This window comes from Crocodylus siamensis, chromosome 4, assembly GCF_052110815.1.
Source record: "Crocodylus siamensis isolate JL-2025a chromosome 4, ASM5211081v1, whole genome shotgun sequence".
NCBI lineage: Eukaryota > Metazoa > Chordata > Crocodylia > Crocodylidae > Crocodylus > Crocodylus siamensis.
The window spans coordinates 113,151,157-113,167,600 of record NC_143398.1 but is presented as its reverse complement, the minus strand read 5'-3'; the positions used below and the strand labels follow the sequence as shown (position 1 = coordinate 113,167,600).

Below are 16,444 nucleotides of genomic sequence, written 5' to 3'. Positions count from 1 at the left end.
CTTTAAACCTACTGTTTCCTTTCCAGAGACAAAGCTGAATAAGCAGAGTATAGATTTAGAATTGAGGAAACTTGAGGCCTACCTCTGCCTCTGCTGTGGACCTATAAGCAAGTCATTTCATTTCTCTGTACCTCAGTTTTTTCATCTATAAAACAGAATAATGTTACTCGTTTCATTTGTAAAGTTTTCCAAGTTCTATAAATAGAGCAAGTTACACAAGAAAGAAAACATCATTAATAAACTGTGCATGTCGGTCACAAATTTCAAATCTCAAACCCTGCTTTTGGGAAATCATTTACAATTTGGAGCCCAACACCAAGAAGTAAGGGTAGAAAGAATTTGAATTAATTGAATAAAATAAATCTCCACAGCTTATGGGCTGATGCTTATGTGCTGATGCCCTTTTATAAATCCTTCAGTCATTAAAAGTTCATATAAAAATGCAGTACTAATCCTGTACAATGTCTGCGTCACACCAAAACAGCAGACTCAAGATATGGATTTTGACTACCTTCATCAAATGTTAGCTATACTTGTTGGTAGTTTATCTGACCTTGTATCTGAGCCAAGGGCAGGCAATTATTTGGGACCACAGGCCACACTGGCAGTTCTGGGGAGCAGCTGCAGGCTAGTCAGTACCACCCTTAACCCCCCTCAAAAGCCCAGGGCCTGCGTGCCTTGCATCTCTTCCCCGCAACTGCCACCAGTGCACAGCCCCAGCCCCAAACCCGACCCACCCCAGACTCACCCCAGCCGGAGCAGACAAGCTGGAACCTGCACATGCAGCCCTGCCCCTGGCCTGCCCCATGCCTGCTTCAGACTGCCCACTGACACTGGGCAGGAGCAGTGGCCAAGCAGAAGCTGCTGCTCAGTACAGGGGAAAGGAAGCCTCTACACTTCACCACTGCCAGGCCTTTCTTGCTGAAGCCACCCAGAGCCTGTGCCTGGGCTGCCCTGGGGCTCCACTGTGCTGCTGTCACCATCACCTCCAGGCTGCCCAGCGCGGCAGCAGTGGCAATGCAGAGGAGCCTCAGGGCAGCCCAGGCCTGGGCTCCAAGTGGCTACAGCAAGATGGGCCCAGCAGCGAGGGGCCAATTTTTGCCTACGGCAAGCAGCAGTTTCTGGCCGGCTGCCTCTACTGCTTAGCATGAATGGGTGAGCCTGGAGCAGGCAGGAGTGGAGCAAGCTGGGGTCAGGGCTGTATGCATGAGTTCTGGCTGGTCCAGAGCTAGTCTCCTCTGGCCAGGGCAAGTCTGGAGTGGGCTCAAGGTGAGCCAGGGCAGGGCTGCATGCATGGGTCCCTGCCAGTACCATGTGGCTGGTGGTGGCAGCCAGAAAGAGCCACCACTAGTGCCTCCTGGGCTGCCTAGAATGGCAGTTCAGCTGCAGAGCTACTTCCGCCCTGCTGCATGCCCAGGGGGTGGTGAGACATGCCATGGGCTGGATAGCATCTGGGCCAGGCAGGACTGAGGGACCCACCGTGGGCCAGGCAAAGTCCCTCCATCAGCCGAATGTGGCCGACGGGCTGCATTTTGCCCACCCCTGATCTAAGCAACTGGAAGCGACATAGACAAAACCACACATTATTATTATTATATAGTCTTATGTGGGCTTCCTTTACAATAGGGAATTTTTCCCAAAAGCAACCAGTGACTGGGATAGTCCCAATGATGCAAAACACCATTGGACACAGTAAGCTACTATTTGCAGTAGTGCAGTTTTTTCCCATGTAAAGTTGTTTCTATTTGAATATCCAATCATAAAGACAATTACATCCAGTTGAAAAGGAAAAGCGTACAAAACCAAAGACTAAAGCAACCAGAGACTTCTGTATATTTCAATGGAAACTGATCATCTGGACTTTCTTTCCTGTTTTCCCAAAGTATACCATCACACATTCCAAGAGTGGCAGTGTACAAAGGCCATTCAGAGATAAACCAATTATAGCAGTTATAAGAGAAGATGATAGAGCTGAAGGACAGAAATGAGTTCCACTTGCTCTCAGAAGCAGCACTGGAATTGAAGTATTGAGGATGTGCTTCATTTTATGGAGTATGGTGATGACAATCCTCAGATGAAATCTTTTGTGCACCTTCCAACTAAGACAGCTTTTGAAATTATTTCCATAGTTCAACATATGGCATACCCATGTCTCATCAGCAGAAATATACAGAAGCCATTTAAGAACATAATTTTCATTTAGCCCCCACGTAAAGTGTTTTAAATTATTTTAATACTGAAATGGTAGTATTTAAATACATAATAAGCTACTGCTTCAGAAGTGACTAGTGATGCTGAAAGCCTCAATTTGTGGTGACCTCATTTGACATACCACAGAAGAGCCTTATTTTCAGAAAGGACAAGGGATCAACATTTTGTGAAAATGGGCTCCCTTCGAAGCATCTCACTGTTGGACATCTAAAAAACAGATGTTATGTAAAATCACTAGTCACTTTTGAAAATTTAGGCTATACATACTTTGAATGTTATCACAAATTCCAATCCTATAAAATATAACACTTTTAAGGGAGAAGAACAGAGACCATCTAATGCAATCAGACAGATGTTTCTCAATCTATATACAGAAACAGAGGCACACAACTTCTATTTAATATATAACCTAGTATTTGGCACTGTTACCCAAATCAGGTGGGGGGAAAAAAAAATAAATCAGAATACGAATTTTAAATAAGTATAAAATCATCTCATCAGCTACTAGCAGGGGTAGATTGCTAATTCACAAATATAGCTCCTAAAGTACACAGAGTAACTTCTTTGGCTTTTCTGGAGCTCAGCAAGCTTCTAAATCGGGGTCAGCAATATTTTTGGGCAGAGTGCCAAAAACACCCTAACCTCAACTTGGAAGATGTTAGCGTGTTGGGGTGGGCAGAGGGGAAGCCACAAGGGACCCAACTTTTGTTGTGGCAACACAGCCCCAACCCCTTCCCCATCATCAACCCAGAGGCACACATGCAACCGTTGCCAGAAATGAGCTGAGCCAGGGCTCTGTAGACAGTGCAGCAGCTTGCAACCTCCACAGGCAATCCATGCTCTGGGCAGGCCCCTACCACCTATCATGGAGCCCGGGGTTGCTTGCAGCAGGCAGTGAGGAAGCTATGAGCAGCTGCACCAAGTCTGAGGAGCTGCAGCCTGGCTTGCTGCTGGTGGCAGGTGCATGCATGCCTCAGGGTAGATGGTGGAAGAGCCGTGAGAGGCCCAATCCTTGTTGTGACAGCACAGCCCCAGCCCCTCTCACTGACTGCTCCAAGGCACACGTGCCACACTCTGGCATACGTGCCGTGGGGTTGCCCACCCCATTCTAAATCTTAGCCTGTACTGCACTTCAAAACTGTAAGTTACTCATTTACAGTATTCCTTATTTTCAAAAATATTTTTATTTCTGAGACTTCTTATCCAAAAAGGAGATTTTTTTTCCCCAGACACCTTGATTCTACACAGTAGAGAAGGCAAAAACCTGACAATGGTTTAAAGCTATACATTATTCCATGTCTTGCTAGATCCTTGTGATGCTTCAGAACTGGGTTTGCAGCAAGCAGTAACTGACAAGTTGAATGTGCACTTTTTTCTATCACATATAAAACTAATCAAACACTTATCTCTCTCTTTCTCTCTTCACAAGTATTCATTTTTTGAGACAGGTTAGGGATTAAAAAATATGTCATAAAATTGCCATCTGCCTGACTATATAAGAACTCCTTACCTTCTAATATATCCCCAGCACCTACAGATTTGCTGCAAAAGAAAATGTTCCATTGGCTTTTTAAAAAAAAAAATCATATATTCTTGCTGACTTTCCCCTACCGATACTCTTCACAGAACAGAAAGAAACAGAAGCCATTTTGACATAAAAATATAGAAACAAGAAGCAGGGAAAGGGTTTATCAGTATTTGCTACAAAGAGAGAAAAATCTTTCAGTGGAAGTGATTTCTGTTCACTCCAGATATTCCAGAACTAATAATGACCTAAGGCAGGGTCAGAAATGCAATGGATTCTAGCTTCTTTAGAGCCAAGCTACAGGAAGACAAAGACAAATGAACACTTTATGGGAAGTGCACAACAAGGAGGTATTCACCCCTGGGATGAGTGTAACATGCCCATCTCAGAAACTCTGTGAATAACCTGGCTACCACAGGAAGAGGTTTGATCCTCTACATGCAAATGCACAAACATGCTGATTTTCAAAAAAAGTCTGGAGTAAAAAATCTAAATCTAAATTTTGCGCTGAATATACTTATGCAAATCAAATAAGGAAATTATTAACCTAATTACAAGTATGTACAGCTATCGAATTATGTATGCCAGTAACTTATTCATGCAAGTTAATTATTTTCTTTAAAAATCTTGCTTTTGCTAAATGCATGTATACATATTGTCGACAGGAAAACATCAGCATTGTAGAAGTTAATGATAAAATTAATTTGGAAATGTGTTACTTACGTGATAGGAGAAATGCATTTAACACTGACAAGAAATTCAGTGACTCGGGCTGCATACTGAGCAACTCCCACTGCTGATTTTTATGCATTTCTCTAAGACAGGTAAGTACTGTTTGTAGGATCACTAGTACACATTTTCCTATAATTGGTTGGGGATGATAAATCCTAAGCATACACTGCAAATCTAAATTTGTTTTTCATTTTGTTTGCAATATACCTTTAAATAATTTTTTTTTGGCTGCACATCCAGGGCAGCTAATAGTTTGATCAAATACCCTTCACAGCAAGGCAAGTGTTTCCATAGAAACTGCAGAGCAATCATCCATTATTGCTGCCAAGATTTCCTGCAGCTCTTTCCTAAATACAGGTAGTTACTTGCTTTCAAAATAAAAGAAAACAGTAGAGTGAATGTTACATTCTCTGAAATAGTGAACTTCCAGGGCTTTGTGTGAGGAGGAAGAGCAAAGGAGACCTTAGACAAAATGAAGGAAAAGAAAACCAGAGAAACAATCAAAAAGTTTGTTGACTTTGGTTGGCTGAGGGAACAAATACAGTATTTGGGGTCATATTTTAATGGTGGCCTACAAACAGAATGAAAAATACCTTCCACACACTGGTGAAAGGGGGGTAAATAAGTAAGTAAAGAGCATTAAGATATGAATCACTAGGATTAAGCCTAAGGAGCAGTGGAAAGGAGAGGGCCCACAGAATGAAATATTTTGAGACAAATGCATGGCTAGGTCACTCACCTCCCTCAGCATGCTGTTTTCCTTCTCCTTCTGTTCCAGCAGGCTCTCCAAATGATGGACATGCATCTCTGCCTCAGCCAGCCGTCTTGTCCGTTCATGATCCTCCTCTGTGGCTTTTGCTGACAGCCCTTTACTCTGCAACATCTCCAGCAGCTTTTTGATAGACTCATCACGAGCATTTAAGGTCTGCTTCTGAGTCTCAATGCGCAACTCCATCTCTTCTAATGTTTTGCGCAGCAGAAAAAGTTCCTTGGCCTGGCGTTCATGCTCTGCATGGAGCCGTTGGAAGTTCTCCTCTGTTAGCTCTGCCACAAAGGGTTCACTGGTTCTACTGCTGCTGTCTTGCTGGAAAAGCTGGTTCAGGTCCCGCTGGATCCGAAGCTCATCCTGGAGAGCCTGGATAGTCATCTGCATATGCTGAAAATAGAAATCTAAATCAGTGAATTCCCTCCCTTAGAGAAAAAGTAGAAATGGTTGGGGTTCTTAAAGCTTCTTGGCCAACCACACAACATTCATTTCTGACAGCAGACAATTCTGTTCATGGAAGAACCAAGTTATCCAACTGCAAATTTCAATTCCCTCAAGTTATCCTTAGGAAAGACTATTTAACTCTAGAAATCCCTTAAACACAACTTTTTTGTCACACTCCTCTTCCTGTAATGTAAGTTGGCATTTGGAACATAAAAACACTGCCAGGGAAAATCTGAGTACTGCAAGAATAAATGCACTCTTCGCTACTCTAAGGATGGAAACAGATCACTTTTCATTGCCTTTGCACTACCATAAAAGTTGTTATGGTGGCATAAAGCCAAGCAAACAGACACTCCAGTCCTTTGTCATGACAATAACACCCAAAATTTGTGGTCAGGACAAAGGTGGTATTAATTTGTGTCTCTATTTAGTGGTGGATGCTTATTTGCTTTGTGGCAGGAGAGTGGAGGCAGCTCTACAGCTGTCTCAGACAGATGTTCCAGGGGCTTGAAGGGCCTTGTCCTATGAGTTCCAGGAAATTCCATGCAGGATCAGGTCCCTCATGTCCCAGGAGTGCCTGGCAAGCTTTCCCTGCTTACAGAAGGTGCCCGGAGGAATCTTGGGGACCATTTTCATAAGCAGGGTACATCAGAGTTTTCTGCTGGCAGAGATGCGCTCCTGGGATCTCTGGGTCATATCTCTGTAAGTGGGGAACTCCGGCTTTCTCTGCTTATGGAAAATCATGCCAAAATTCCTCGGGGCACCCCTCCATGAGCTGGGAAAGGTGCTTCTGGGGCTTGAGGGATCCGATCCTGTGTGAGAACACCTGAGGCACATCAGACCAGACCTGTCAAGCCTCAGGAGAACATACTGCCCATTGTCCTGCAGCATCAATGGGCAAGACAATGCTTGATCTAAAAGTGTCCTGCTTTGCCCAATGAAGCCAATCAGCTGTGCCAGGACACATCCCAGCACAGCTGATCTTCATTTGGCAACTATTTCTAGCCTCAGAAGCTAGGGACAGAAGTTACGCATAAACCAGTTTAAGTGATCAGAAACCAGTTTAAACCTGTAACAGAATATAAGTTCAGTACACATAAACCAGTTTCAAAATGGCTGAAACTGGTTTAAGATAAATCTGGCTGAATGTAGTATTAGATTTAACCAATTTAGGTCAAAAGGGTTTATGAAACTTCTGTCCTAGACCCCTTCCTGGTTCAAGTTAAATCACAGCATCCCAGCATGCTTTGCGGCCCTGGACTGGGCTGTTCTGTGTGCTCCAGAGAGCACGGCTGGCCCCGTCCCTCTGCTCCCTACCTGTAGCAGTGAGGGCTGACTCGCTGCCCCTTCCCAGCAAACCCCAGCTGGGGTCTGGAGCCAGGAAGGAAGGTTAGACTCACCTTCCCCAGCTCCCCTGCCTTGCTGGCTTACTTAGTGCTGACTGCACCTGTGGACTACAAATCCTAGAGGCACCTGGAAGCAGGAAGAGGAAGTGATGAGCAACACTGCAAAGTCCGGCTGTGGTGAGTCTGTACTGCAAATCCCAGAGACCTCAGGAACAGCAAGAAGAAGAAGCAAACACACAGACCATGCCAGCTATAATGCCAGAGAGCTGTGCTCTAGTGCCCCCCAGTTTCTGGCTTAAGCCACTGCAGGCATGTGGCTGCATTTCCTGAATCAAAATGCATGTTCATTGGCTTATTAGTTGGATCTTTGCAGCTTAGACTAACCTGCAAAGAGTGAATCAATTCAGCCTCAGGCTTTTTGATTGTCTGTACTTAGTCAAAGTAGCTTCTGAATCAGAGGTCAAAAGAACTACAGCAACTAACCTGATGACCTCAAACATACAAGGAACACACAGCTGTTAATACTAGAGTTTTCACACCGACTAGCTCAAGCTTTCCTGGTTTCTAACTAAAGGTGTAGATATATTACATGCCTTCTGCTGGCAGAAGCTTTGCTGACAGATAGTAGCTGCCACAGGAAAGTTGCCAGACCATGTACTTATTGACAGGGCTGTACTACAACAACTGAGCCAGCAAGGTGCACATTGCATTCTGTGAGGGACCAGCTTTTTAAGAGATTGTGGCAGCCAGGAAAATGTAGGAGTGTGCCTACACACACTTTTTCCAGCTGTCAGGGAGCAGCTGGCATTATCCTGCCCACCCCCCCCCAAAAAAAAAACAAAAAAAACCAAACGGATTTTGCAATAAGAGGCAAGCTGAAAGTGGGGAAGAACTCTCAGTTTTGCAGGCAAAACTTAAAATTCCTCTGGCAAAACTATGTGGGGTAGTCTAGGCTTACATCTCTTAAGCAAAAGCATAACAATGAGCATAAAATCATAGGAAAACAGAGCTGGAAGGGACCTCATAATGTCATCTAGCCCAGCCTCCTGCTCATCCCTGCCTAAAATATCCCAGGCAAGTGTCTGTCTAACCTGCTTTTGAAAGTTCCCAAACATGGAGATTCCACAACTTCTCAGGTTAGCCTATTCCAATGCCCGACTACCCTCAGTCAGAAAGTTCCTCCTAATCTCCAGTTTAAATTTCCCCTGCTGCAGCTTGAGTCCATTGCTCCTAGTCCTGTCCCCTACAGACACAGAGAAAAATCCATTTCCATCCTCTCTATAATCACCCTTCAGGTATTTCAAGACTGTTATCAAATCCTCTAAGTCCTTCCTCATAAATCTCTTCTCCCAGGCTCCTGATCATTTTTGTTCCCCTGTGCTTGACCCTTTCCAAACTATCCACATTCTTCTGGAAGTGTGGGGCCCAAAACTGGACACCTTACTCCAGGTGAGGCCTCACCAGTGCACAGAACAGAATAATCACTTCTCTTGACTTGTAAGTAACACTGCCATTTATATAACCCAGTATGCTGTTGGCTTTTTCTGCAACAAAAGTATACTGATGACTAGTGCTGACATCTTCATGGCAGTGATGCTAAACCTTTTGGCCCTATGGGCCAGATGAATGGTGAGGAGACAATCCATAGGCCGAATTCCATGTGGGATTGGCACCTGGATTAGGCCCTGCATGTCCCATCTAGCATGCACAGGACAACACCATCTGACCTGCAGGGCTCCTCATATGTCTGAAAATTTAACAGCAGGAGACCAGCAATTAATGCTGTCACTACCCACCCACAACCCAATTTTCAAACCTGTGGTGAAACCTGAGAGCAGATGACCTGGCTCTGTGGCCAGGGTTTGAGCATCCCTGTACTAAGGGGAGAAACCATAGTAGGCCAAGGAGAAAATCAAATTATAAAAAAGGGGTTATAAATTTTGTACTGCTTTATCCCCAAGAATGATGCAGTACAAAGAGGAAAACAAGGATACGCGAGACAATATTGGATGATAGCAGAAAAACCTTAAAAGCTTTCTTGAACATAACTAAATTCAAACTCATATATAATACACATGTGACTTGGTAAGCATTACTCTCACTTTGTAGAAAATAAAATAAAGGCACAGGTTGAAATAACCTGACCAGGGCAGGCCCTCTATGGAGAAAGGCAGCAGAGAACAGGTCTGACTGCCAGTCATGAGATAACAACAGAATTATACTTCTTATTCCTTCCACTTGGGAAAGGCAAAGACACTCTCACAGGTCAGTTTGTACCTAGAAAAACTGCCTGTCTGAAATTAATTTTCAGTTATTAGTGGTAGCCAAAATTAAAGCACTAGTTGAAACAGATTTCACCCCATTCCACTTTGATAATGTGTAGGAGGCAAAATACTATATTTTCTCATATGTCACAGATTCCATAATAAGATGTACACTTGTTTTGGGGCAGGTAGAGTGATGGGAAAAAAAGATTTCTCCAACCCCCCACACAGAGCAGGGACAGAGCTTAATCTTCAGCTTATTCACTCTATCCTTTCCTGTTCAGGCAAAGGCATAGTTTTAACCCTTTCACACATGAATTGTAAGTAGCTATGGGGCTGAGCTAGGCTGGCCCCACACACTGCAGGAGCACAGGAGCAACGTGCTATGGGGCTGGGTGGGGCTGGCCCCACATGCTACTGACATGAGCAACCAGAGACTCGGGCAGGAGCTGCATGTTATGGGCCCAGGTGCGGCTGACCCCACATGCTGTCGCCACCTGCAGCCAAGGACTGGGGTTGGAATATGGGAAATGTGCACTATGGAGCTGGGTAGAGCTGGTCCCGCACCACATGTAGCTGGGGATTCATGGGGGTGGAAGCACTATTAGACCAGGTGGGGCTGGCCCTGCACACTGTCATCACCTGCAGTGTGACTGGGGTGGGAGCATGGGAAGCTGCGCTCTATGAGGGCAGGTAGGGCTGGCCCTACTTGCTGCCACCACATCCAGCTTCAGAGACCTGCATACATGAGAGACTCTGAGGACTCTCCCCTGCCCACACCCCCTCCCACCCCCACCATAACCCCACAGCCCCCACACACTCCCACCCCCTCCTACCTCCAACATACCCACCCCACACCATACCCCCAAACACACTCCCACCCTCCACCCCCCACAATACCCACACATACCCATACCCTCCTACACACCCCACCCACCATACCCCCAAATATACCCACACCCAACCACAGCCCCCACACCATACCTACACACACCCTTCCTATATACCCCACCCCAAACACATACCCCACACCCCTCCACAGCCACACCCACCATACCCATCCCACACATTATACAAAAGAAAGACTGTATTTGAGCAATTGCCTCTAGATACACTATGGAAACGCACATAAATCAAGACACAATTTTTTTTAGATCAAATTAAAATAAGTAATAGTAAATGTTCGATTTTTTTTAGTATATGAATTATTTTTTTCTCCTGGTTTCAAGATCCCCTGTCCTCTCCCTCCCAAAAGGAGTACTCCTGTGGCAAAGAGAGGGGCTTCAGCTAGCAAAGGCCAGGAGTTAGGTGAGGGACTTCAGGTCCCAAGATGGCAACCAGGGGGCAGGGCACCTGTCAAGGGATGGGGTTACCCTTGCAGCACTGGACAGCTCACCAAAACTCATTAAGTGGACCTCCAGCTGAAATAATTGTCCACTCTTGCTGTAATGAGCCATGTGGTCATTTGATGCCCTCAGCACTATGTGAATAAAAATGCCACTGCTGCTGCCAGGCAGCTGGTTTTAAACTTTGGGTGGAGCAATAATCAAAGTGGGTGCCACCACACCACTGCCCCCCAACACTTCGATCTGCCCCTGCTCAACTTCATCCCATCTTCTATGCAACTGCTGGAAGGAAGGGAAGCAAAAGAAGCAGTAGCTCTCTTATAGTACATCCATGCTTCTATTCTGAGCAGAAAATTAGCTTCCCCATTTAAGACACTCACCCCAATTTTGGAAGGCTAATTTTTGAAGAAATACTGCATTTGGCACATAAGTAAATACAATACTCCTGAGGTTTATGACCTAAGAAAAATCCTTAACTATTCAAACATGGGGACTCATTTTTATACAAATAGTCCAGAATGTTAATTACATTGCAATATTTGTTATGAAGAAAATAGGTAATCTAGGTTGAGTTGAGTGATTCCTCTAGAAATGATCTGTTCTAGCTCCTATGGGAAAGGCTATAAATAGGGAGGGATGTTTGGTACTTGATAGACACATACATTCATTTAGTGTATTCTTAGGGATTTTAACAACTACTGGTGTTACAGAGAATGATGTATGAAGGCAGACAGTACAGCTATAAACTATTCCAGTCTTCCTTTATGAGGATGTTTAAAGCTTCTAGGGCTTGGTTTCCCTCAACCCACACACCCAATGAGTGTTACTACACACTTACACAGTATATATGCCCTTTTTTGTAATTTTATAATACTTAGTAGTCCCTATTTAATTTCACCAGAAATAAGACTTAAATTATCACATTTACTTGAATACAAGATAAGTTTCCCCTCCCCATCCCCCACATCAGCATAGAGGGGAAAAAACCTCTCATCTTATTATCACATACAAGGAGAACACTTTAAATACAATGTCCATCATTAAACTTCTGCCAAAAGTAGCATGTGCTCAGTACTGGAAACTAACTATGAAGTTGACTAAATGCAGCCAGCACTGAACCTGACTATAAAACATATAGTCAGTATGAGGCAAACATACTGATGGGAATTTAGACAATTATATTTTTGGAAAATTCTTTGTATTCCAGGTCAAATTAGTCAAATCAGTTCCGAATCCTCTCCATGGAGCAAACCCAATCGTTCAAAACATCATATGTGGTGCTACAACCAGCAAGTATCCTCAGTCTGGGGCTTCAGTTTGGGGCTTTAGATACTCCCAAATCCATTGACAGGCATCCTATGTGCAGGTCCAAGCCTGGAGGCTTGGAGTTTTGATGCCCCCCAAGTCTCACTTGCCCTTAGCCAACAGCTACAGGAGCAAGCTGGGGAGGACTCCTCTATTTCCATAAAGCAGGCATATAGCCGAGATCCTCCCACAACAAGCTGGCCACTGGGAAGCTAATTATAATACTCTCATAGAGTGTCCTGTCCACAGTGCATTGGACAAGAGTGCACCCTCCACTACACAATGCCATTCAAATCCATCTCAGTCTGGGCAACAGACCAGTGCAGCGCAGCAACTAGCTAAACTTGATCTGAGCCAAAAGGTCAAGAAACTGTGGGAATCTAGGTAAGTCAGTGCAGACCATCTGAATAAGATAGGTGTCCCTCCACCCTTCATGAGGTGGAGCTGGACCAAGATGCCTTTTTTGCATATAAATTTTTGGAGGATCCCACGACTCATGACAAGAACACCCAGTTCCAGTCATGAGTGGGAGGCTAATTAGCACAGGGATCATTTGTGGGAGGTATCTGGAGTACACACATACTAAGCAGTGCTGAACTGTGGGGTCACCGTGGCTTGAAACTCAGTTGACTCTGCTGGGGCACAGCCAGATGATAATAAGCCTTTCAGCTTTGGACTACTATAATACATAGTTTGTACTATATAAGGCCTCTTGTTAATTTATGGGGATGGTGTATCCACCATCCTGACTTCAGGCAAGGGAAATTCAGAGGGAGTTTTGCATTTTCTTTTGGGAAAGAAAGACAGAGTGAGTAGGAAGCGGAGAACTATACAAGGCAAGGGAACGGGGGGGGGGTGGATTTTCCTGAAGTAGAGGTGTTTATTTATGGACATGCAGTGGCAGCTATGGTGAGAGAGGGGCAAGGAGGGAAGGGAGTGACAGGGAAATTTTGTAAATATTGGTGGGGCAGACTGTTGAGGAAGCTAGGGGTCTTTGGGAACCAGTGGACGGGGTTGTAGGCTGAAAAGCCACCACTTCATTATGCACAGTTGGGGTCTTTTGTTAAAGGGAAGTTTTGAAGGTAGTTGGGATACAAGGGGCAAAGAATATATTTAAATTAATTAAAGGAAGGGACAGGTTAACGGACATGGGGGATTTATCATGGAAGCAGGTATGGGAGGTGTGGAAAGGGGTTACAGATAAAAGATGGAAGGCTGAACACAGGGAGTCTGGGTGTAGCTCCTATCTTCTTGAAACTTGGCAGGCTTTATGGCCTCACCAGGGGCTACAACACTGGCAGTTTTCACCCCCCTGTGGTGTAACACATAGACATGACATGAGTTTTGCTTTCAAGAATTTGGGGTGCAATTCCCCCTGAAACCCCTGCACCGATCTTCTTGAAACCTAGCAGGCTTCATGCTCTCAACAGAGGCTACCACCTCTGCAAGTTTCATCTAAATCAGACAAACAACAACAAAGTTATAGATATTTAATTGATTCCCCATTATACTCTATGGCCAGATCTCTGAGGTGGCTCCAAAGCGGTTCGGAAAGCCTAATGAAGCCAGCACTTTGATCTGGACCTGCTGCTTCAGACACCAAAATGTCTGAAGCTTCTCCGGATCTGAAACATGGTCCAAAGCCTCGCATAGCCCTATTAAATAACTATACGCGTGTTTATTTCTAAGTCAGTGTTTTCAAATTTGCCCCTGACTTCCATGTCTCAGGGAGAGCAGGGTCTCACAGCAAGGTGGGGGAGGGGGGTAGATGGGGCTACAGAGGGAAGAAGTTGGGTGGTTGAAGATAAAGGGGCCACCTAACTCCCCCAGATATATTTTCTCTGCTGTAGTGGTGGGAGGGGGACAAATTCGAGACAAATCTCCAATAATTAGATTCTATACCTGGAAAATTATAGCAAATTTATAAATTTTCAATATATAATCTAATTAATGGGTGGTTATCTTATATTCAGGGTCATCTTATATTTAAGTAAATATGGTGTAATGAAAGTTCTGGATATTTCACGCAGATATTTTACATTAATTCATGTTTACTTGCCATTTCCTCTAATGGTCCACAATGTCTACAGCAATCTAAATTTTATTTCCCCCTAATCAGTTACTTTCCAAATGGAAGACAACTTATGCCCTGGACACATTATAGACTGAAATTTCAAAGGTTTTTTACCACATGCTTCCTTTGGAACATAAATCATCAGTGTCACTTCTCAGAAGCTGCATTCCAGGCAAGAATGTGAGCTGTACCTCCAAGCTTTAAAAGCTTGAAAGAGCTGCTGTAAGCATGCCAGGTGAATGAGCTGGCTGGCAGACAGCCAGCCAAGCTACTAGTCTACTCATTCATGCCAACCAAGCTGGAAAAAAAAAATCCTCTTACACATTTACAGGAGCACAATACCAAGAAGTAATAGTGTTGCACTGGTAACCATTTTAGAGAACTACTCAGGTCCCTTGTACACTTAAGAGTCTTGCCAACAGCTTCTCATCCATTCCCCTGCCTGCATTTTTTTCAATCATTACAATTCCTTTGCCTAAGAAGGTAACATTTTCCAAATTCATCTGATCTTGGCTGCTGAGCTAATCTGCATTCCAGAATCTGAACTGACTTGAGAGATGTTTGCAGAAGCCTCACATGATCCAGAAGCAAAACAAATTAAACTATTTTTTATGCCACAGACCTTTTCAGCACTCAAGGCTACATCCACAAATGGAGTTAGGTGCCCAATTTCTGTCTACATCCCCTTAGCCCAAAATTGGAATCTTCAAGATCTTCAAATTCCCCTAAGCATCAAAAGCAGCGGTGGTGACTTTTTGTTGCTGTAGGCTAGAGCCTGCAACCTGGCCCCTTGCTGTGGGCTATAAATCCTTTCCCCTAGGAGTGCCCAAGTTGCCTGCACTTATGCTGCGGGTTCATAGATTATAAGTACGAAAGAGACTCTGGAAGATCATCAGGTCCAGCCCCCTGCACAAAGCAGGAAATACAACTGGGGGTCATGTGACCCCAGCAAGGTGACCATGTAGTCTCCTCTTGAAGATCTCCAGGGCAGGTGACTGCACCACCTCTGAAGGGAGCTTATTCCAGTATGGACACCCTGATGGTAAAAAAGTTTTTCCTAATGTTGAGCCTGAATAGATCTTCCAGGAGTTTGTGGTCATCACTCCTAGTTTTCCCCACTGGTGCCCTGGTGAACAGTTGCTCACTGAGCCCTTGATGTACTCCCCTAGTATAACTGGAGTATAACTGCTACCAGGTCCTCTCTCAGCCTTCTTTTCTGCAGGCTGAAGAGTCCCAGATCCCTCAGCCTTTCCTTGTATGGCTTGCTATGTACGACTCTGATCATACAGGTGGGCTCTTCTATGGACTTTCAAGCTTGTCCATGTCCTTGTTAAAGTGTGGTGCCCTGAACAGTACTCCAGCTGCGGTCTCACCAGTGCTGAGTAGAGCAGAAGAATCACTTCCTTGGTTTTACTGGAGATGCATCAATTGATTCATACCAGAGTATTATTTGCCCTACTGGCTATAGCATTGCACTATCAGCTCAAATTCATACTGTTGTCTATTATTACCCCCAGGTTCCTTTAATTCGTGGTGCTAGTCAGTTTGGTGCTGCCAAGCCTGTAGGTGTGTTGAGGGTTCCTCATCCTGAGGTGGAGCACTTTACATTTCTCATTGTTGAACTTCATCTGATTCTGATCCATCCAACTTGCTTGCCTGTCTAGGTCCACTGGTTATGTAGCCTATCTTCAAGCATGATCACACTTTCCCCACAACTTTGCATCATCTGTGAACTTGGCCAGTGAGCTCTTCACCCCCACATGCAAATCATTAATAATGATGTTGAAAAGAACTGGACCAAGCACCGACCCCTGCAGGACACTGCTGCCCAATTCTCACCAGGATGACAAAGATCAGTTCACTACTATTCTCTGAGTCCCCACCCCTGCAGAGCGGCAGATACCCTACCCCTCTGCAGTGAGGGTAAGAACACACATGAGAGAACAGCAGGGAGGCCTCTGGGGGTGATAAGCAGAGATGAGCAGCTCAACACAATTGTGTTCTACCTAATTCCTTGTGCCAATCTGGACTGAGCCAGACCTTTGCAAGCCACGTCCAACTTCTTTGAGAACTGGATCCAGTCCACAGACTGTAGTTTGCTGACCCCTGATCTAAAGGTTCATTTTTGCACATGGCTAAAAGCATCTCAATATTGACAGTACTGATCACCTACATTATGTCTCAGTTCCACCCAAATACAAAAAAGGGTATTTTGCACTTGTATTGGCTGAATAAACCAATGCAGTAGTAGATGCTTTCAGCACACATCTCATTAATTAGATTCCATATAAGGAGGAAGATGTGCAATAAATTAACCCAGGAGACCTGGGTTCAAAAATGCCTTCCTCTTCTTTGTCTCTAAGGATTTAAATCCAAGTTTCCTAGTTCTCAAGACAGTGGCACAACTATCAGAATATAGGCCAATCTGGGG

At 44.5% G+C, this 16,444-nt stretch overlaps 1 protein-coding gene across 15 annotated transcripts in view; it reads right to left on the bottom strand.

Annotated features, from left to right (window-relative positions):
- Positions 1 to 16,444, bottom strand: part of ERC1 (ELKS/RAB6-interacting/CAST family member 1) — a 478,195-nt gene that overhangs the window by 345,490 nt on the left and 116,261 nt on the right. For all 15 annotated transcript variants that reach the window (XM_090043415.1, XM_090043421.1, XM_090043417.1 and 12 more), the window contains exon 3: positions 5,208 to 5,624. In XM_090043415.1, coding sequence (XP_089899541.1) covers positions 5,208 to 5,624 — 417 coding nt within the window. The remainder of the gene's footprint in view (positions 1 to 5,207; positions 5,625 to 16,444) is intronic.